This window comes from Brienomyrus brachyistius, chromosome 21 (genome assembly GCF_023856365.1).
Source record: "Brienomyrus brachyistius isolate T26 chromosome 21, BBRACH_0.4, whole genome shotgun sequence".
In the NCBI taxonomy this organism is placed as follows: domain Eukaryota; kingdom Metazoa; phylum Chordata; class Actinopteri; order Osteoglossiformes; family Mormyridae; genus Brienomyrus; species Brienomyrus brachyistius.
In genome coordinates, this window is record NC_064553.1 from 17,304,743 (window position 1) to 17,328,187 (window position 23,445).

The 23,445-nt window shown below is 42.1% G+C and overlaps 1 protein-coding gene and 1 non-coding gene across 2 annotated transcripts; one reads left to right on the forward strand and one right to left on the reverse strand.

Annotated features, from left to right (window-relative positions):
- Nucleotides 1-591: 591 nt before the first annotated feature.
- Nucleotides 592-18,177, forward strand: slc1a7a (solute carrier family 1 member 7a). Its single transcript, XM_048989842.1, has 11 exons — nt 592-732; nt 4,747-4,826; nt 11,565-11,780; nt 12,426-12,468; nt 13,096-13,330; nt 14,006-14,105; nt 14,262-14,495; nt 15,031-15,225; nt 15,878-16,012; nt 16,302-16,401; nt 17,953-18,177. The coding sequence occupies exons 1-11, from the start codon at nt 592-594 to the stop codon at nt 18,175-18,177; spliced, it is 1,704 nt and encodes a 567-aa protein (XP_048845799.1).
- Nucleotides 6,616-6,671, reverse strand: LOC125717179 (U7 small nuclear RNA). Its single transcript, XR_007384492.1, has one exon. It is a non-coding gene; the product is annotated as a U7 small nuclear RNA (small nuclear RNA).
- Nucleotides 18,178-23,445: the final 5,268 nt, after the last annotated feature.

Genomic DNA, 23,445 nt, shown 5'->3' on the forward strand with positions numbered 1-23,445 from the left:
AATATTTAAATGATGTTTGGTATTTAGTTAGAGAACAAGTGCTGTTTAATAATGCAGGTAGAACTTGACAGAAACCAGAACTTGCATCCCCATAGATAGATAGATAGAAATAGAAAGAGAGAGCGAGAGAGAGAGAAAGAGATCGAGGGTTAGGGGTAGTCTTGCTTCCCCACAGCATGTTAGCTTGTGTTTCCGTCTCTTTAAGAATGGCTCACAATCTGGTCTATGCCTCTGTTGAACTGATGTCACATAAAGCTGCTTTCCTTTCATCAAATTTCCTGTTTGTGTCTCCCCACTACCTTCTAACAATCCACTAGCCAGTTCAGGCATGGTTAATCCAGTTCTGGATTCCCTTAATGCAGGGTGTCCTAATATGATTAGCCGCTTTAACCCTGAAGACAGTAGAGCCAGCAGGTGCCAGGGAGAGTAAGGCTGATAAATACCTCTGAAAAAACCCTGGATTGAATTCTGAAGAGCGAGACCCCCTGGCTTCTGAGAGGAAAGGGTCTTCCCATGGGCCCCAGACACTGACATCCAGGCCGTCCCACCTGCGAATGGGCTGCTAGCTGCACTCAGCCAGAGGGAACCCTGATGGCTTTGGCTCTAGAGGCAGCATGGGCTCGGCTGAAGAGCATCTGCCAGCAGAACGGACTGCTCATCCTGTCTGTGCTGGCCGTTGTAGTCGGATGCCTGCTGGGGTTTTTCCTGCGCGCAAAGCACCTCTCTGAGCAGGTCAGTCCACCCCCTTTTCCCCTCTGAGCCTCCCTGTATCCTGCACTCCTCACCACCAGCCAGTCAGTTTCTCTCAGTTACTTTGGTGCATTTCTCAAATGATAACTAACATTTGCAAAACAACAACTGTAATCCATACACCATAATGTCACTTCTGCACAGCAGAAAATAGATTATGTAGTTTCTCATTGTAATAATTTTACTCCCAAAACTATATACGTATGTGATCTCCGTGTTAGCTACCCCATGCAAAACAGTTAACCAAGCTTTGAAAATTATTTAGAAATATATTCCATAATTTGCAGTGATACGGCATTGTTGTGTTTTGGTCGCCACGTTACAATTTGTTGTTCTCATATTGTCATTTTGCTGATTTCGTGTTATACAGAGCTGTGTCACTTTTTTGTTAGCTATTGTAGTGTGTCATGAGATCTGAAGAAGTTACATGCGCATGTGAGTGCTTTCTGTTGTCAGTGAACTTTACATACTGTAATGTAGAGCCTTGCAATGTTGAAACCGATGTCTTTGACATGAATAAGTATCAATTTGCTAAAGAAAAATGATCAGTCTGTCACAATGAGAAAATGGGAAGCGACTATCATTAAGAGCTGTGGAGCTAAGGAGCATACTTACACTGACATTCTGACAAAATTAGCATTTTCACTCTCATAGTTAAAAGGATGCTGATTGTACTTTTCATTTTGGTGGCACTGAATAATTCATTGGTGTAATTATTTGCTATTGAGACATGAGTTAATTGAGGAAAGTTAAAAAATTTTGCAGCTAAACAATAATATTGTGCTATAGCTCATGGCAGTTGTACTTACAAAAATGATTGGTTCAGAGAGATAACCAATCAGATTGTAGAGGAGGTGGGTCCAAGCAATTGCAGGAGGCAGGACTAAGGCATCTGATTGGTTGTCCCGCCTCCTGTAGTTGCTTGGACCCACCTCTTCTACATTGTGATTGGTTATCTCCCTGAACCAATAATTTTTCTTTCTGCTCTCAGAACATTTTTGTGTAACCCCTAATATTGTAAAAACACAGTATGGTTTAGCTCTAAAAGCCTGCAACTTACACAAGACAATTAACTCATGCATCAAAAGAAAATAATTACACCAAATTAATTAATCGGTGCCACCAAAATAGTCAACAGTATAGTAAGCATTGTTTTTGTCATGCCCGGCTCGTACGATCCTCGTGTGTGCCACGCCCCCTGATTATCCTCGTGTGTGCCACGCCCCCTGATTATCCTCGTGTGTGCCACGCCCCCTGATTATCCTCGTGTGTGCCACGCCCCCTGATTATGCACGTGTGCTTCCCCTATCTAGCCCAGCTGTGTGTGATTATTTTTGCCCAGTCTTGTCTGTTTCAGTCCGTGTCTTGCCCTGGTTTCTTGTCCGTCATTGATGTTAGATGTCTGTATCGTTCATCTGTCCTGCTCGTAGCCGTCATCCCCATAATAAATCCCCAGTTCACCCCGACTTTCGGCTACCTGCTTCATCCTTTCCTGCCTGCCTGCCCGTGCGCTCACCCGCTTTAACCAACGCAGTTTGACAGTTTTAACCATGAGACAAAATGCTTAGATATCTTGTTTCTGTGAAGCAATGATAAATGGGGTACTGCAGTGCAGAAGTGGCATTATAATGTGGACATTACACTTCTTGTTTTGCAAATGTTAATTGCCATTTAAGAAATGTCCCAAAGCAATGAAGAAAAACTGTAATACCATGACAATTCCCTCAAAGTGATTTATAGGAAAATTAAAAAGTAGCATCCATTTATTTTTGAAGTGGTAATCCAGTACGGGCTCATGAGGGGGAGTTTGGAGCTTATCCCAGGCAGCATACGGAACGAGGGAGGGAACTCCTTGGATGGGATGCCAGTCCCTCACAGGCCACATCCACATATGCTATAGGTAATATTTTGATTACGAGTGGGAACAGCAGTACCAAGAATAAATCCACGTGACCTAGGCCAAACATATGATATTCACTCACCTTTGGGGTGTGAATCTACCCAAAAAATCTGTATATTACACTTTTTCCTCAGTCGCTTTGGTGCATTTCTCGAATCATCTTTAGCATCAGCAAAACAGTAAGTGCATTTCTCAAAACAATTTGTACTAACAGTACCAAATGATGGATTACCCGCAAAAGCCGGTAACTTTCTCAAAATCCTTGGTTTTTCCCTTAGTTTCTCATACTGTACATATACTGTAACACATAAACACACATATATGTATACATATGTACACACTATAAATATGCATACGTGTGTGTGTGTTACATTATATGTTCAGTATGTAAGTGTATAAAGTACAAATTTACTGCATATTGTAAAATGCAAGTGGAATACTGTAATATGCAGCATTGGTAAGTATATAATATTACAGTACAGTGCACATTCTCAGATTACATACCTATTGTCACTGCAAAACAGAAAACACGGTTGTTCTCCCAACATTCAGCCGTATCCTTTGACCGGCCTCGGCCATTGTAAGGCCATGACTGAGGACGTGGTCCACAATCGTGGCCCTTATTTCATCAGGAATGTGCCTCTGTTCTTGGCCTCCTCTACCTCTTCCACCATGCAGCCTTACTCCTCTCCTTATTGCCGATTGACTGGTTGGTCACTGGTCAGTCTAACACTTGAAACATTCCCCTCTATTGGTGAAAATCAAGATTCAACTGAGAGCAATCAGTTCAGGACACATTATTATCCATCCATTTTCCAAACTGCTTATCCTACTGGGTCGCGGGGGGTCCGGGGCCTATCCCAGAAGCAATGGGCATGTGACAGGGAACAACCCAGGATGGGGGGCTCACCCATCGCAGGGCACACTCACACACCATTCACTCACACATGCACAACTATGGGCAATTTAGCAACTCCAATCAGGCTCAGCATGTTTTTGGACTGTGGGGGGAAACCGGAGTACCCGGAGGAAACCCCACAACGACATGGGGAGAACATGCAAACTCCACAAACATGTGACCCAGGCGGAGACTTGAACCCAGGTCTCAAAGGTGTGAGGCAACAGTGCTAACCACTGCACCACCATGCGGCCACACATTATTATATTTATTTAAAAAACTGTAAAGAGATGTGTAGAGAATATGCTTGACTGATTATGATAACTGGTTCAACCATTTTGCATGTAATGACTTATAGAATGAACTAATGCCTGGATGTTTTGAGGGTTAGACAGAGTACCAGTACCAGTATAATACATTTTGACCAACATGTTATAAACAATCGAAAATGTAGGAATCAGCAGATGATTGTCTCTAAATCAGCCACAGTGTCTAAATGTGTCAAAGCCCTCTGATGGACTGAGATCTCATTCAGGTCTTTACCCACCCCAACCTCCTGCCTGGGAACTCCTGACCAGGATAAGTGATGGGAACATCGATCTATTTTCACTTTTCTCTGGGAAAGAGGAACAATGCCATAGCCGAGCCGTACTGCAAAGTGACATTAGTTAAAGTGCAGTAACAGCTCTCTTCAATTTCCCACTGCAGAAGGGTTGGTTTGGTAAAACCGTTGCCGGGTTTGGAGAACGACGATGATATAAAACCGTAGAGATGCTTGTTTATTCTATACTTCATGATTTAGTATTTGCCAATTCCCGCCATAATCTGTTAGAATCAAAAGCTAGCAGAATTAGCATTCGCGTGCATAAATTTGCATTACAAATCCATTCTGTTCAGCGATAAGTGAGACTACAAAAAAATGAATAATATATAGAATATGCCGATTTTTCCTTCAGATAATCCATGCGTATTGACACAGATCACCAGTATCCTTGTGCATTTCAACTAATCAGATAGTGGTGATGTAACCTTGGTTTGGTCCTGCTTTCAGCCCTGCTAATAAGCAGCGCCATGTCAGTACGGGTATGGCTCAGGCACGGCTCTCAGAATTCTTTGCAGTTCAGCTTGGGTACGGCTTACTTCAATTTATACTCCCATATCCTGCTTATCAGGGTGTTTATTTCTTTTACTCTCACAGGAGGTGAAATATTTTCAGTTCCCAGGAGAGCTGCTTATGAGGATGCTGAAGATGCTGATTCTGCCCCTCATCGTGTCCAGGTAATGGTAAAACCGGTGGCCGCCCACATCCGGAAAGGCTCACAGTCACATCCACGCATTCTTCTGTTTAAACATTTACACTTTGGAAGTACGACAGCCATGTTAGGGGTAAAATTGGCCAGTGACTAATAATGAAAAAGGAGTTAATCACTGCCAGAAATACCAGTGTGCACTCCATGCTAAATAAGCTGTACAGGCTTAAGAACTCTGGAATGGTGGGGAAGCACACAAATGCGAAGGTAATCTAAGAGTAACACTTTACATTAACTGCACCCTCATAATGCATTCATTATGCATTCATAGAACATTCAGTGCACATTTATAATGCATTCATAGAACATTCATAAGCAGCATGTAAGTATACAGTACCTTAGCCTAACATACCTCAACAACTTCAATATACATTAATGACAAACATTATACAGTTATAAAGTTTGTTATTATACAATATTCAGTATTAATGTATATTAAAACTGTTAAGATATGTTAGGATGTTGTGGTATATATACATGCTGCTTATGAGTGTTCTACGAATGCATTATGAAGGCATTATGAAGGTGCAGTTCATTTTAAGCCTTAGCATTTATTAATGTATATTAAGGCTAAGGTATGTTAGCATGTTAAGATATACTTACATGTTGCTTATGAATGTTTTGGCAGTACACTGAATGTTCTACAAATGCATTATAAAGGCATTATGAGTGTGTAGTTAATGTAAAGTGTTACCAAAATATATTTATTTTAAACAATTAGCCACGACAAAACTCTTGGGCGTATCCACACAACATAGCAGAGGCAAACATTTACTAAATAACAAAACTACAACTACAAAACTACAAGAAAATATGCAATTCTATTACAGTTTTTCTCAATTGCTTTGGTGCATTTTCTGAAACATAATTTATGGTTGCACAACAGTATGTGCATTTCTCAGAACAATATGTGACCCATCACCACGAAATGAGTCTTAAGTCGCATTGGTAGAAATATACCCATAAGACTCATTTTGTGGTGATGGGTCACATATGTGCAAACTGCAAAGCACTTTATTACATGCAAAAGTAATGCATGAGTGCCATCAGAATGACAAATCCTTGCACCATTGCCCATGAACAAGATGGTCAAAGTGCATGAACATGTTTTCAGTAAAATTGTTTGATCTGTATTGAAAATTTTGATAAGGATTTTGTTAATACTGTCGGAAAATCCATAAAGCATCACATTTTCTGTGTGATATAACAAATTCTATATTACAAAGTTTCAAATTACTGATTTTACTTTTCAATCACAGCTCTCTGTATCTCCTGTAGTCAAATGGGATTATTTGCAATCACCATGGCACAAATGCCCTCCTCTAGTTGAATAGTAAAAAGGTGCCTTCGACCACCCATGTGAGGTAGTCTTGCAGTCCTTAAACAGTATTTTAAAATGGAGAAAATACATGCAGTAAATTTAGTAGCTCCAATACAGCATCAACAACTATCATCAACTATGTAATGAAAATATATAGAAAGTATACAGAAATATACAGTTACTGTAAACTCAGAAGCTTTACAATACACATATTTTTAATAATAATAGATTGATCTCTGTGGGGAAATTGTCTTTACGCCTCCCTCAGCTTGCTCTTTGTTGAGTAAGATGTCCACAAAGGGCTGCCACCTGTTGGGGCGCCCAGGGAGCGGGGGGTTAAGGGCCGTGCTCAAGGACCCACAAATGTGCTAAGGCTGGGTTTAAACCAGTGATCTTCTGATTACAGGCCTACCGAACCACACACTGCCCCACAAAAAGGGGTTTTCCCACAAGGAAAACCTTCTGGACAAACACTAAAAAGCAAAAACTCCATTTACATTATAGTACCCACCTAGGGCCTGTATTACGAAGCGGGGTTACTGGCTTATCGGGGTAACTTGTCAGATTTAAGGTAGTCTGGGCAAAATGTAAGTGAACAAATATGAAGTCCATTTAAACAAGTTACCCTGATAAGCCAGTAACCCCGCTTCATAGTACAGGCCACTGTTCTCCCGACGAAATGTTTGTATGATTGAGGACACAGTAGTTCGCCCAATATTTGGCTGTATCCTTCAACCAGCCTCAGCCATTGAGACCATGATTGACAATGTGGTCCACAATGGTGGCCCTTATGTCATCAGGAACAACCTTGTGTACTCGGCCTCCGCTTCCTCTACCTCTATTTTGTCTCTATTTTGTCTCTATTTTGTTCACTTGTGACAAGCGTGTTCACGTCCAAATGTTTATGTATCTTTGCAGATATGTGGTGATGGCAAATTCCTCAATTTTGGAAAAATGAAACAAAATTGCAAATAATCTGAATTATCCATGCTTCAGGTAACTTAAACATGTATACTTGAAAAGCAATCATTTTGCATAAGGGATTCAATTTTATATTCATAGGCTGCTACATCACCATTACAAGTGCATGCATGTTTGTCATATTTTACAAATGTGCAGGACAAGTCCTTTTCTTCATTAGCAAATGTCTTTTATTTATTTTACTTGGCTCTCCCATCTTGACAAAACTGCTTCCATCTGTTGCAAAAATGAGTGAATGTATGTCACATAACTGCATTTCTCATCGGGTAACAGGATCACCACCTACACCATAACACCACACACCTTTCCATTTACAACAAATAATTGCAATTCACAGAGTAAAAAAACCTTAAACCCCCCCATTAAAATATGAACGGAGGCAGGAGTTGGAAAAGCTTCACTATCGAATTCTACAGATAAAAATCTAAACATTTAAAATCAATCCCTGGTCCTAGAGGCGTGAGGCACTTCATCACCGTGCTACCTCATATAATCCATCCATCCATTTTCCAAACCGCTTTTCCTACTGGGTTGCAGGGGGTCCGGAGCCTATCCCAGAAGCAATGGGCACGAGGCAGGGAACAACCCTGGATGGGGGGCCAGCCCATCGCAGGGCACACTCACACACCATTCACTCACACATGCACACCTACGGGCAATTCAGCAACTCCGATTAGCCTCAGCATGTTTTTGGACTGTGGGGGGAAACCGGAGTACCCGGAGGAAACCCCACGACGACATGGGGAGAACATGCAAACTCCACACACATGTGACCCAGGCGGAGACTCGAACCTGGGACCCAGAGGTGTGAGGCAACAGTGCTAACCACTGCACCACCATGCTGCCCCCACCCCATATAATGAGTTTCCCAAATCAATTACATAGAAGACCAATATAACATCAAAATAAAAGTCCCCAATAATACAAAAAAGAAGCGGCCGCCCTTGTGCAGTTCATTTCTCTAATCTGACACCCTCTTCAATGCACCCAGAGAGCTGCTGGGAAGCATCATCTACTTGCCAACAAGCCAACATGTTTTGTTTTGCCATTTGTGCTCAGATCAGAGTGCCTTACCTGTTTTTGGAAACATAATTGCACAAACATGAAAAATAAAAATATCCCAACTGAACTTGGAATAAAACATCCAACCATCTAACTGCTTGTGCCAGTTGGAGTTATGAGCCAGCAAAGGGCACAAGGCTGGGATATATATCCTGGATAGGATGCCAGTCCATCACAGGGTACTTACACATACTGTGGGATGAATTCCAAGCACTGGCAGATGTGGGATTCGAACCTCAACGCCTGGAGGCACGAGGCAACAGTGTCACCTGCTCATCCACTGAATAAAAACATGCAAGGTATATTCCCTGGCCAGAGGTAGAACACAGAGATGATGTTCAGTTTTCACTTGTGCTGTCCATGGTTGGGTTCTTGCAGGACCATGAGAACAAACTTAAGACCACATCAGACTCAGGACGACCAACAGAACAGGAATTTCCTGTTGAGCTGTTACAATGATTGATCATTCCTCATACTAGAAGCACACAGCAACTGATGCCGGCAATTACCTTCCACTCTCCATCTTCTTTGCCTCTTCAATCCAACAATAACTCAAGGATCTCCATAACCGCAGCAGCAAATCTTCTAAAAAGCCCAATTTCACTTCCATATGTAGACGTGTGACATTCAGCGTTGTTCATTAAATCTGACATTTCCAGGGTTACTGAAGAGTTTGTGCATCTAAAAAAAACTGAATGTCACCAAATGACAAAAATGTGAAAATAACTTTGTGACAAAGTTTGGATTGAAGAGAGGAAGTTTTTCCTCTCAGTCATAAAATTCATAAGAGGACATAAAATGCCCTTGGTAGAAATGCAGAAATCTGCTCTATTTTTCTAAATACTGTGTTTCTTTTTTGCACTGTTAATTTATTCTCTGAATGTTATTTTGTTTTGCCGCTCAGGGTCACTGTAATTTAATGGTGCATAACTCAGACAATGCAGCTTAAGTACTAAACCTCATAGAGGCTTAAACCCAGAGACTCTGTATCACAAACCCAAGTCTCAACTCATCTGCTTTTTTAACAGTCTGTGGGGGAAAAAACTATTTGTGTGGCCCAGCCAGTAAAATTTATAATCAGAATCAGAAAACTGATCCAATAGGCACAGAGGTCAGTGAACGGCTAGATGAATGCATGAGCATGGATTATATGCAGTTAAACGCGCTTCATGTTGTGTCATGGCTGGATTAGTATAAGGCTGTTGTTTGCCCTCAGTACACTAATCTGCATGTGTGGCTGGGGGGGTTAGTGGACATTACAGGCCCTTACGTTCTGCCCCCCCTTTTCCCCAGCCACAGAGAATGTCCTGCATGTTTGCCTAACAAACCTCTCACTGGTAGTAGCACAAGAATTCATCAAGTAAAACTTTAGCCCTGAATTTTTTTAGCAAAGCCCTGAATCTTTTTTACTTCATTATATGTATAATGTATAATGTTGTTTTGTTGTCGTTAAACACCAAATTCAAAGCTGCGATGGGTACAGAACCAGTGCATTTTGAATGGAAGAGACGGACAGAATTTTGTACTTTTAAATCGTGAACTCCAGTTCAGCTATAGGGTTGTAGGCTGCTCTGCGCTTCTTCCTCCAGTCCGTCAGGTTCCTCAAAAATGGTGAGTGTGAGATCAGAGGGCATAGAGAGACACAGCAACACAACCACTTTAATCACACAGTCAAGTTAATCGACTTCAGTGATTCTCTAACTTTCCAGCATTTTCAGTGCAATTTTAAACTTTGAAAGTACACACTGGACTGTGTGGTAACACTTCACCCTGATCTTCTAAGACAGAGATTCTTAACCATTCACCAACTGGGGGGAGGCAGGTCTCCTTGGTAAATTTTTGACAACCAAGGGGGTATCTCTACATTTTTTTCCAGCTGGCGATCGAGTCCCTGTGACAGTCTAAATCATGTTGACCAGCAGATCCACGGCCCACTACCCTGTAAAGATGCTCCTGTGCTGCAGCAATTTAAAACTAAGCTCCAGGATATTGCTGCCTAATTCCCCTGGGTCCTAAAAACCCTGAACAAATTGCCCTTGAAATTTCTCCCACGCGTCAGATTTGATTCTCAATGTTGTGTTGTTACTCAGCACTGGTTAAATTTCCTTTCAGGTCACCTATTTTAAGTCAAGAGCATCTGGCTGCAGACTTCCTCCAGGAGGATCTCAACTGTGGAGCCGGAAACTCCACTCCTGGCCCGGACATGAGGCTTCTAAAGAGAACTCAGTAGGCTGGATTATTGAAGTTAGTTCCCAATATGGGACTAAAGTCATATCCAGTGCTACTGTGGAGGTCATGTACTGGTCTGGTTTGGTGGCCCCACATTGCACTGGGGATGGGTCCCTGAACTGGTCTGGTGTGGTGGCCCTCCAGCACACTGGGGATGGGTCCCTGGGCTGGTGTGGTGTGGTGACCCCCAGTGCACCTTGGATGGGTCCCTGAACTGGACTGGAGTGGTGGCCCTCCAGGGCACTGGGGATGGGTCCCTGAGCTGGTCTGGTGGCCCCCCGATTCACTAGGGATGGGTCCCTGAGCTGGTCTGGTGTGGTGGCCCCCCGTTGCACTGGGAATGGGTCCCTGATGCACTGGGGATGGGTCCCTGAGCTGGTCTGGTGGCCCCCTGATGCACTGGGGATGGCTCCCTGAGCTGGTCTGGTGTTGTCGCCCCCTGTTGCACTGGGAATGGGTCCCTGAGCTGGTCTGGTGTGGTGGCCCCCCGGCGGCTATTTTCCCGCTTATTGATTTTTGCTGTCCCGGACTTTTAATGCACCACAGTAAATCAGCATCTGCTCTCCTACTCATCCAGAAAAAGAACATTCCAGAACAGTGGGTCATGTTAGGTATGGTTTGCCTGCGGCGGGGTTGTCATTGGTGGGGCACTGGCCTTGGGGCTGCCGTGCCTCTCCCACTGGCCTGCCTATCTTGGTTGGCCTTACGACAACCCTCCTCCCATTCAGTCTCTCTTTTTGTTCCTATCTCTCCTCTCTTCCATCTGTACCTTCTAATGTATTGCTTCTATCTTCCCCAACACAGACACACATGCTCATGCACAATGCATGCCCATCATCAAGAGGGAAGTGTTATATGCAAACTAAACAGTTCACACATTCACCGGATGACATCACTTAATGGTTATGTCATTGTATTGTTATTATTATTTTGCATGCTTTTTGAGTTGGTTTTATTATTGTTAGTTGTTCCCTTTCCTTCTTCTATCCCATTTCTCCTTTCCGCAGTTCGATGACACCTTGATGTATGTCTTTGACCCTCCAATAAAATTTTTTTAAAAGACTTGAGACTGAGCAGGAGGCTAACCGCAGTGTTCTGTCATCTCTCCTGCAGTCTGATGTCTGGCCTTGCAGCCCTGGATGCCAAGTGCTCGAGCAAGCTGGGCATCATGACCGTTTCTTACTACTTGTCGACCACCTTCTTAGCAGTGGTGGTGGGCATTGTCATGGTGTCTGTGATCCACCCGGGGGGCGTGGCTCAGAAGGAAGATGCGGAGAGCAGCAGGAAGCCCATTATGACCTCTGCTGATGCGCTGCTTGACCTCATCCGGTAACAGCAGGGCTCTGTGCTCAGCAGACAGGAAGCTGAAGCTGAATCATTCTTCTTGAGTCATAGATCCATGCATGCCCTGGAAATGTGGGCGGCTGCTTTGTAGCTATGAGGAATAATAAACTTCTGTGTGTTTATCCTTAGTTTTGACTGACAGCTGCGCTTCTGAACTTGTACAAAAGCAAAAAACAGCAGCATTTTCAACGACAGAGCAGAAACATAAACACCAAACACAAAAAATATAACATGAATGACAAAGTCACATATGACAGCTCAGGGAACTGAATTATTTTAACTTTAAAGCTGCAAATAAAGTAAAAAAATATGTGTCCATATGCATCTTTCAAAAGGGGCCCCTGCATCCACTGATCACATGTTTGTGTGCTTATACTGATTCTCTGTTCCCTCTAAAAATGCCTTTTAAATTAATTTTACCAGCAGCCTAAAAACATATTACTTGCCCAACAGATTAATCTCATTAGGATTTTAGAATTTTAAAACACTTTTACAGAAGGCAAAATAGTATCTTAGGAAATCAACGTACCAGACGTGAGCTCTCCTTTCACTCCAGTTTGTGTGTTTAACCTTAGGGATACCGCACGCCACTGAAAAGTTCAGACTTTTCTCTTTTGTCTCTTGTTATAGTAACATGTTTCCAGAAAACTTGGTACAAGCAGCTTTTCAGCAGGTAGGTGACTTCAGGGTAGTTTGGAACAATGACATTTACAAAATGAAATTGAAGAAGTTACATGATTTACATTTATTAGACGCTTTGCTCCAAAGAGACATGCATTTGAAAAAACACGGTCAGCCAGCCTGTAGAGGAATTGGGGTTAAGGGCCTTTTTCACAGTCCAACAGTGAAAACATTCTGTTGACCCTGGGATTTTAACCAATGAGTTTCAGGTTACAGACACGACATCCTAAACAATTGCAGTTTTGTGAACTAGTGTTGGAAAATTGCCTGAACTGCAATGTCCATGTCCCTCCACTCGATTAACATTTATACACTATTTAGCATGTTTTTTTCCCTCCAAAGTAATGATAGGAAAGCAAGATCAGTCAATATAAAATATTAGGTCAAGGACCTCAGTTATGCATGTGGGATTTGAACCCACAACCCATAGGCAGGCATGCCTGACCTACTCAATTACACATTGCTCCAATGTTGGAGGGACATGAGCGTTACAGCCTTATAAATATACATTATTCATACAAACCACTGTGTTCTCAACTACATGTTCTTCCCTGTGTTATGCATGTTGTGTTCAGAATACCCAGTAAGCCAGTCAGAGTAATGATAATCCGCTTTACAGTATCGCACCCGGATCGTACCCACGCTGAAGATGCCCAGGCCCACTGCCAGACACGGTCCTGCAGAACCTGACCCTCAACGGATCTTCATCTATAACATCCAGGCTGCCAATAGCACTGATGTGCAGAGCTTCTCCCTGGACTTGACGCCGGCACCCGACATCATCTTCCGCACATTCCCGGGCACCAGTGAGGGTACCAATGTGCTGGGGCTCGTCATCTTCTCATCCATTATGGGTACGGACAACCAGGTGGCGGGGGAAACCACTGCCCCCAAGTGATACCGAAGAACAGGGTGAATGTGGAGTATTGATGATAAATATCAACCTACCCACCGCAGTGGAACAACCAGAGAGGGGCAAAAATACATCAGAATGTATTTTGATAAAAAACACAGCCACTAAGCAAGGTATCCAAATAAACTACAATATTTTGTATTTGAAAAAAACTAAAACATATTTCTCATACCTATACCACAAGCACACTGACTCAAATGGCTAATAATTAGAGTATTTTTTCACTGCTTAATGAAAGATCAAATATTCTGAAATGTCTTAAATATTTACTCGAAAAAGCAATAACAGATTCATAAAGACTCGTTTTTGTAATTAATTTCACAAAACTGCACCTTTTTTGCAATACAGATGCTAATAAACCAAAAACATAATTTAAAATGAAAAATGGCAAACACAATTTAAGAGCTTCACTCAGCTTGTGAGTCTTTTGGCTCAACAAAAGAGATTAACTACTGACTCTAATGACCATTCATTAAAATGTCTACAGCTTCCTTCTTGTTTATGCACACATATATTTATCATCACACATATATTGTGGGGAAAGTATTTCTTGTATTTTCAAGATATAAAAATAATGACGAAGATGAAGATGACAAGACAGTTTGGCTTTTCCTAGGCATAATGCTCAGCAGAATGGGAGCTAACGGCAGTGCTTTGGTGAACTTCTGCCAGAGTTTGAATGAAGCCGTCCTGAAGATCGTCGCTATAGTTATCTGGTTCGTATTGCTTCTCAGTCGCTAGCCTTCAGATCACCGTGACAACGATCATTGTAGGAACATGAGGTCAGCGAAACGGTTATAAATGCTGTCACGGCCAGACAAAGAAACTGAAAATTAAGGCGGTCATGTTTGCAAGTCCAACTTCCTGTTCAGGTACTTCCCCTTTGGCATCGTGTTCCTGGTGGCAGGAAAGATCCTGGAAATGGACGACCCCTCGGCCGTGGGTAAGAAGCTGGGCTTCTATGCCATCACGGTGGTGATGGGACTGGTGCTGCATGGCCTGATCATCCTGCCCTCCCTCTACTTCCTCATCACCAAGAAGAGCCCTGTCATCTACATCCGTGGCATCCTGCAGGCCTTGCTCATCTCTCTGGCCACATCATCCAGGTAGGTTCAGAGACACGTCCTGATCTTCCCGAGGTTAACACACCCCTGGGTCAACAAGGATGGGGCTTATATTTTACTTCTTTAACCAATCACAGTCTTCATAGTATGACATCACCATATTAATTAAAACCAGTTTTTTCTGTTTAGCGGCAGGCTGCACTTATTTGCAAAGTTCCATGTTTTATTTTGTAGGCCTTTTGTTAAGGGAGATGTCATATATAGAAAACATAAGAACATGCTTACCTGCAAAGGCTGTACAGAGCAATGTAAGGGTGTGTGTTTATTTCATGATGATTATAATAGCATCAACAAGCTGGGGGGGGTTAAAGTTCTTGCTCAAGGCCCATGGATACGTGGTTATTCTACCGAGGATGGACTAGAAATGACAGCTTCTGATCACAGACTCAGAGGTTTAGCCCACTGAGCCGTACCCTAGCTCAACAGCTGGAAGCCTTAAGTTTGAAAATGAGGGAAAAAATGGCCCTGAATGCTGGAGAACGTGGACGTTACAGTGGGGTCCATCTTTCCCCAACAGCTCTGCCACGCTGCCGATCACCTTTAAGTGCCTCCTGGAGAACAACCACATCGACCGGCGGATCATCCGCTTCGTGCTGCCTGTGGGCGCCACCATCAACATGGACGGCACCGCGCTGTACGAGGCCGTGGCGGCCATCTTCATCGCCCAGGTCAACAGCTATGAGCTGGACTTTGGGCAGATTATCACCATAAGGTACATGTGACACTGTGTGGGAATGTTCAGCAATGTCAAGAAACAGGGGGCTTAACTCACAGGGGGCTTAACTCGTTACCTCAATATATATTATATATGAAAACTACCTCTCCAAAGTTGTCTGTAGATTTTTCACAGAATTTTTCAGGCTCAGCAAACTTGCTATTTAAAGAATCTATCACAGTTAATCTTACACTTGCTTTCAAGCTCTGCATTTCCAAAAGTGTATTTTGATGTCATAAATGCAAACTTCGTAAAGAAATTATGAGTTTAATGCTTTCTCTTAACAGATAGTCATGCATGCAAAAGCAAAGCTTTTCTTTCATGACTGGGAAAAAAATCCCAATAATCATCTTCCATTCTTCCTGAAAATTTGATTTAAGCTCCCCTTATGTCCAGCTGTGACCAACCTGCTATTTCCACCTCTAGCTATATTACGTATTGATTTTTTTCGTTGAAGTGAGGTTGCAAACCAGTACTAGAGATACATGATCTTGTAATCAGAACTAGAAACAGGATGTTTTAAGCAGCTATTTTTTAATCGATCTCCCATCTTCAATGCACAGCTAACTGAGTTGATGTAGGTTAGACGCCCCATGAGCCTGAGCCTGAACATCAATGATTTTGATTATAGTCTTTTTATGCTTCACAGCATCACAGCCACCGCAGCTAGTATTGGTGCCGCAGGGATACCACAAGCTGGACTTGTGACCATGGTGATTGTCCTAACATCTGTAGGACTCCCAACTGATGACATCACTCTCATTGTTGCAGTAGACTGGGCTCTGTAAGTATATAGTCCCATTGGTCATCTTTAGCTGTGGTTCTAATGCATGGAATTCCTGGCTTCAGGAGAAGGAAAATGCTGAGGTAGTGGTACAGTGTGGCCTCACGTTCTGCTCTTCTGGGATTGGCCAGCAGTGGTAGGGAGGTGGGCATAAGCTGACATTTGACAGCACAAGTTCCCAATGGCTAAGTGGAGGAGGAGCTGGTGGAGTTATGCTCACCAGCCTGGGTTGTACTGTTAGCAGCATTAACGCTAATTTACACTGATATACAATGCCTTTGTGCTGCAGGGACAGGTTTCGCACCATGGTTAACGTCATGGGCGACGCTCTGGCCACCGGAATAATGGCGCACGTATGCAAAAAAGACCTCATCAAAGAAGAAGAGGAGGTATGCGCTTTGATATTGTTTCACCTTATGTGAGACAAGATGGTGACTTTCCATAAGCCACAGGTGAAGTTTAGCCAGCAATTAAGCCAGGAGAATGGGGTGGCATGGTGGTGCAGTGGTTAGCACTGTTGCCTCACACCTCTAGGACCTGGGTTTGAGTCTTCGCCTGGGTCACATCTATGTGGAGTTTGCATGTTCTCCCCATGTCCTCGTGGGGTTTCCTCCGGGTACTCTGGTTTCCCCTCACAGTCCAAAAACATGCTGAGGCTAATTGGAGTTGCTAAATTGCCCGTAGGTGTGCATGTGTGAGTGAATGGTGTGTGAGTGTGCCCTGCGATGGGCTGGCCCCCATCCTGGGTTGTTCCCTGCCTCGTGCCCATTGTTCCCAGGATAGGCTCCGGACCCCCCGCGACCCAGTAGGATAATCGGTTTGGAAAATGGATGGATGAATTATCTGGGTGTCTTAATGAGAAAAAAAACTGACTATGGAAGTCCAAAACAAAGACTTCAAAACACTTTTAACAGAAAACATTTGCCAATCCATGGCAGAGCCCAGGGGAAAGCTGCTGGAGCACAGAGCGGGGAACCAAATCCCAGCCCCAGAGCTGCAAGGCTACAGTGCCACACTCTGAGCTGCCATGCAAACAGATTTATTTCCATTGCTGGTTATGTAATTGTACAGAACTGAAATGTGAAGTTTAAAAGTTAAAGCATCTGTGAATGATCAGTACTGAATCACAACAAAATTCTCTTAAAAATATTGGGCAACTGGGTAATATACCTTCATAATGTATTTATCATGCAATTATAGAACATTCATAAGAAGCATGTAAGGATACCTTATAACCCTAAAATACTTTGACAGCTTTGGTATACTTTAATAACAAATATGATATGATTATACGATTCTAATGTTATTAATGTATGTTAAAGCTGTTAAGACGTTGAGGTATACTTACAAGCCATTTATGAATGCTCTATGAGCGCATGATGAATGCATTATGAAGGTGGACTGAATGTAACATGAACGCATTGCACAGCCATTATGAAAGTTTAGTTAATGTAAATCATTACCAAATAATGACCTTCTTCACACAGTAATGGAATGCAATAATGCAATTACAAAGCAATCCATAAACCGTTCATTATGAAATATAAAGCTCAATCCGCTTATGGACCATCTGTAGTTATGTTGCATGGTCACAGTCATGGTAAGGCAAGATATACAAAGGATATACAGCTAAAGGCAATCAGTCTGAACTAGTATTATTATAATTTAGATTTCTTTGAATTTAAAGGCAATATACTGGACTACGTTTCCTTGAATGATTTTCATCAAGGAGGAAAGGTGAATGAATTATCACTTTAGTTAAATAAACTGTAACATGAAGCATTTGATATTTGTATTTTATTTCCACTTCAGAAGCAATATTTAAAATTTAAAATGTTTTCTTATAGATTTAGTTTTCGTTAACAATATAACACAGGCCTGACAGAGTCCAACCTCTGGCATTAAAACTCTAAGCCAATCATTATGTCACACTCTTCCAGACTCCACTGATCAGTGAGACCAAGCCCATCAACCGCATCCAGAAGAATGGGCACTTACAGACCCCCCTGCTGGGCACACTGAGCCACATCTCCCCAGAGGTGGAACGTCTCATCCAGCTGGAGGAGGGCTTGCGGCCCATGGAAAAGAACAAATCCCCATTGGATGGGAGGGACAACAGGGACTACTGTTGTATTGACATGGATGACTTGGAGACCAACGTATGAAACTCTACAACAGGGTGGGACCGTAGGGTACACAATCTCAGCAATCGATCCAGGAGAAACAGACAAGCTTTAAAGCTCCATGACGGTTTAAGGACCATTCCAGGCAATCCGTATGGGACACTGGTCCCATCGAGGCAGGACGTGAAACAGGTGCATGGGGAGTAAAGGCTAGTCCATCTAGTCCAATCCCACAGGAGAGCTACTGTAGCTGGCTATGATAGAACACACACACAGCTTGCTGCATAAGTGGCTGCATAGCTGCGGACTGGTCAGAGTGCCCAGACAGGTCCTTGTCCATTGGCGAATGCGCCTACAATTAGCGCATGAACGTCAGAACTGGACCACAGACCAATGGAATCGGTAGAAGGCAAGCAGACGAAGGCAGTGGAATGTTCTAGACAATGTTCTGCTAGGAAACCTTGACACATGAATGAAATACATTCATGTTGCAGGCTATATACACCCCTCCATGGTAACGGAATTTCATGATGGCAATAGCCTCTTTCAGCAGCAAAACACATGGCAAAAATTGTTCTGGACTGGTTTGAAGAACATGAAAAGGCTGAGATGACTTGGCCTCCAAAATCCCTAAATCTCAATTCAATTGAGCATCTGTGGGATGTGCTGGACAAACAAGTCAAATCCATAGAGGCCCCACCTTGCGTCTTACAGGACTTACAATATCTGCTAACATCTTGCGTCAGGACACCTTCAGAGGTTTTGTGGAGTCAATGTCTGAACTGGGTACAGCTGTTTTTGTGGCATGAGGGCAACCTACGCAAGCAAGTGGTTTAAATGTTATAGCTGATCAGTGCGTATATACAGTATTGTACTATATTATATTATATATAGAATAGTATGACAGATACATGTTGCCTCTGTTCCTTTTTAGTAAACAAATGAACATACAAAAATTTAAGTCTCTAGTTTAATATTTTGTTACAATTGCATTTTTGTTCTGTGCTGTGGATGATGTAAGCAATGAAGAGCAGCAGAATGTTCTTGTCAATAACATTAGTTTTTCTTGGTTGCTTTGCAAAACTTCTCTAAACATTTCTGAGGTTCTCTCGGCTGCTTGTGCATTTCTCAAAACAGTATGTATACTGCAGCACAATAATTTTGATAGCCAACAAAAATGAATTCATTCAAAACCTTTCATTCATGTTTCAAAATGCGCTTTTTTGTCAGCCATTTAGTCAATACCACCAAATTGTGAAATCTCTGTATCATTGCCTAAAGCAGAGGTGATCAATCCTATCCAGAAAGGGCTGCTGTGTATGCGGGTTTTCAGTGCAACTCCCTTATTAGATTATTAACTATAGAACTGATTGGCTAAAGAGTCCCCACACCTGGGTTTGAACAGCTGACCTTAAGGTTATCCCAAAAACCTGCATACACACCGGCCCTTTGCGGATAAGATTGGCCACCCCTGGCCTTGAGACATACCAGTCATGCTGTCAAGATGAAAATATACTATGAAAGTATTTTAAGAATTAAAATTGAACAATTTCACTCATCATTTATCTATATCTGGAAGCTTTGAAAAAAATATGTCGTATTAAAAATGTACACCGTATTTCTTAGTTTTTTTGGAAAGGAGGAGGCCAATTCTACATCATGGTTTGTCCTGTCGCTCCTGCTGGTCTGGCCACATATTTTCATCTACATCACATTTGATATTCTCTCTCGCAGTAAATCAAGGAAAAAATCTTATTGCGTGCATCAAGAATCTGTTGGGATGTCATCAGAGGCAGTATTCAATGCATTGAGTAAAGAAATGTGGTTATGTGGCTGATGATAACCAATTTCGAATTTTATCATCTATTTTTTTCTATTAGTTGCCTTATACCTTACTCTTGAAGAAACATTTCTGACAGCTGAATTAACATTTTTGCATATGATGACTTACACCATGCACACATGTCTAAATGTTTTGCAGAGTAGACCTAAACAATTGAGAAATATATATTTCATTTTGGCAACATGAACAATACAACAGATTTTTTTTGGCTAATTCAGATTAATACACTGAATCATATAAGAACCAAAACTAAATCAATTCTGAATGAATGAAAACAATGAGAAATTCATTTGGTGAATAACTGAGTTAAGGTGTGCAGGTTTACCTGGTTATGAGAAGAACCATTTTCATTATAGAATTTGTCCAAAGCAGCCGAGAAAACCTGTAACACAAACAGCAAAAACACCCGCCCAGTAAACTCTGTTATTACTCAATGAAATTGTTATTCATTGAAAGCCTCTTTTGAACGATACAATGTTATGCTGATGCTGCCTCTCGACAGTGAAGGTGGACTGTTTCTATTGCTTGTCCTTCTTGAAGGTCGACTTGAATTTCGTCACAGGAGAAATTGCTCTTTCAGCACAGTCATGTGACAACCGTCATCTTGTCACAGGCCATTTTGAACTGTTTGAAAACGGGATCTCCATCCCATCCTTCAGACATCTTCTGCAAAAGTCAGTTAGCTTGTTCAGCACCATCTGGAAGAAGCACTCAAATGCTCAAAGTCTTTGCTGTCACAAAGTCACTCAGCAGCTGCAGCGGAGAGAAGTTCTTGCCTTCAAGTCGTTCCAGAACATTTTTTCTTTGGGGGCTTCTCTGGAATGTGAATCACAGCATCGTTCTCTGTCGAGTCAATCCGTTCATCGAGCAAAGGTCAAGCCGGTCAACTCCACTGAAACGTACAGAGATGCCTCTTCCGAGCTGTGAGAGCTTTCTCGGTGAGGCGCTGTTTATTCATAAAGTGTTAATGTCCATGAACTTCTCCATCCAGAGCGCCCTCTAAATGTTGTTAGATCCCCCTTAACTTTTTACATATTACCAAGGAAGTGACATTGACAAAAAGCCTTCTTGTGTCTGAATCAATCCAAGCAATCTGAAATTTCAGTATACATTAGACCACCCTTTTATTTATATGTGTGTGTATATATGCATAAACACACACACACACAAATGAGCCAGAACATTATGACCTACTGTATAGCAACTATCTCAAAACTCAATAACCATCTCGTAAATATGGTGCATGTCAAGATAGGCGGGGCAAAAAAATTATCAATGTGTCACAACACACAGTGCATGGACCTCTGCTGTGTATGGAGCTACGTAGTTGTGGATCAGACCTGTCGATTCAGTGCATCCCACAGATGCTCGACACTTACCCGGCCATCCACATCATGCAGCAGAAAACAGGATTCACAGACCAGATGACAGTTGTGGTCCATTGTAGGTGCTTTCAGTGGTGGTCAGCATGGGCCCTCTGACTGGCCTGCACTACACTGCCCCACACACAATAAGGCTCAATGCGCTGTGTTGTGACACATTACTCCCATCTTCATCATCAAAATAACCTGCCATTTGTGCCACATTAGCCCTTCTGTTGGTTTGTACCAGACAGCATTGACTTTGTTCACATCCTGCATTAACAAGTCCTGGCTGCCTAACACCCTGTCGACGGATTGTGGTTTTTACCTCCTCTGACCACTCTCAGTAGGTACTCGCCACAGCAGACTGTGAGCACCAAACACGCCTTGCCAGTCTTTTGGCCATAATGATTTGCCTCCTGTCAGAGTCACTCGGGTCTTTCCCCCTCCCCACTTATTCTACATTTCGATTGTGAGTACAGAATATTAGTTTACCATCTAACATTTCCCTGACCTTGACATGCACCATTCTCACTACAGTCAACAATATTCGCTTCACGTACGCATGGTCATAATGTTTTATCTCATCGGTGTATATAAATTTTATGTAAATATATTTGTCTGTCCCTTGTTATGGAATATGGAGGTCATATTCATATTAGGCCAGGCAAATATGAAATGCAAAGTACACAGCTGGCACGTCACTGCAAGGACACACTGAAATGAGCATGGCCCTTAACAGGCTCCCTAGCTGGAAACAAGGCAGTCTAGGCCAAGCCAATTTCATGTTATTTTGTCATTTCAAAAACCAACAATGAACTGTGCAGTACATGCTGAGCAAACACTCCTCTCTAGTGCAAATGAGAAGCTAACTTAAGCCACAAAATAAGACACAATGAGTAAGAAGCTAAATGGATTGGAAATTGCAAATAAGTTGCTACCTTAAGCTACAAGTGACTTTGCCATTAGTTTGGATGACAAGGCCAACCATGCTCAAGGGACAGAATGACAACTAAATCAGCAACCGCACTGAGTAGTGTGGGCCTGACCCAAAGCTCTGCCCCCTGTCCACTCCAGTTAAGTATATTTTCTGTTTTGTTTAGGCAGGAACGTCGCACAGAGCTTGAAAACATTTTGCGAAGTGGACATTGATAATGATAAAATAAAAATACATTTTCTTTTTTTTTTTGCAGGAAATACCTCTGCGTGCATGGAAAATTAAAATGCAATATTTATTTTTATATTTCATCTTGGCAGGATCTTTCTGCATAGACTTTGGAAACTAAATACCAATGTAGAGATTGTATTTTTATTTTATCATTTTCATTTTGGCCGGAAATACCTCCCATAATTTTCTTCAGTCATTGTCAGATACAATAAAAATGTGTCATTTTAGATGTATGGATGAACCTTTTACAGATGATGATTTAGCTTTGATTTCATTACTTTTATTAAATGCCTTCAAAGACCAGCACAACAGACCAACTGTGCAATTGAAATACTTAGATAATAAAAGATGCATGTGCCTTAAGAATCAGCAACTATTTTTTGGCAGAGAGTTATCTTGAGAAGCACTTATTCTAGCCTCTATTAAAATGAGATTATGTCATTCTAAATTCCCCTGTCTCATCACACACAATCTTACTTGAGCCTTAGTGCAGTCTGAATAATACAAAGTAAACATTTCACAGGATGTCTGATAGGAAATAAGAATTTCATTAAGCCACTGCAGGTTTCTCTGTCCTCTTCTTTCCTTTGGTGAAGTTGCTGCGACTATTCAATGAATGCCAATGAATGTAACAGAATGGTTACCCTGCATCACAGAATCCGCTAAACATTTTGATCAAGCTGAAATTGTAAATTGACCTTTGATGCACTTCCAGGTTGAAAAATAAACACCAACATAAATTCAATACATAATTTAAATATCACTGCTCATTCAAACAGAGTTCAATTTTGGCTATTGTACTTACCTTTCATTTTTATGGAAATAATAATACTGCACTACAATAATAACAAAATAAAGAGGGTTTCCACACATCTGTCACTGAGGTACAACTGAAGACAGTCACTCAAAGAAAGGTGCCACGACAACCAGCAAACCAC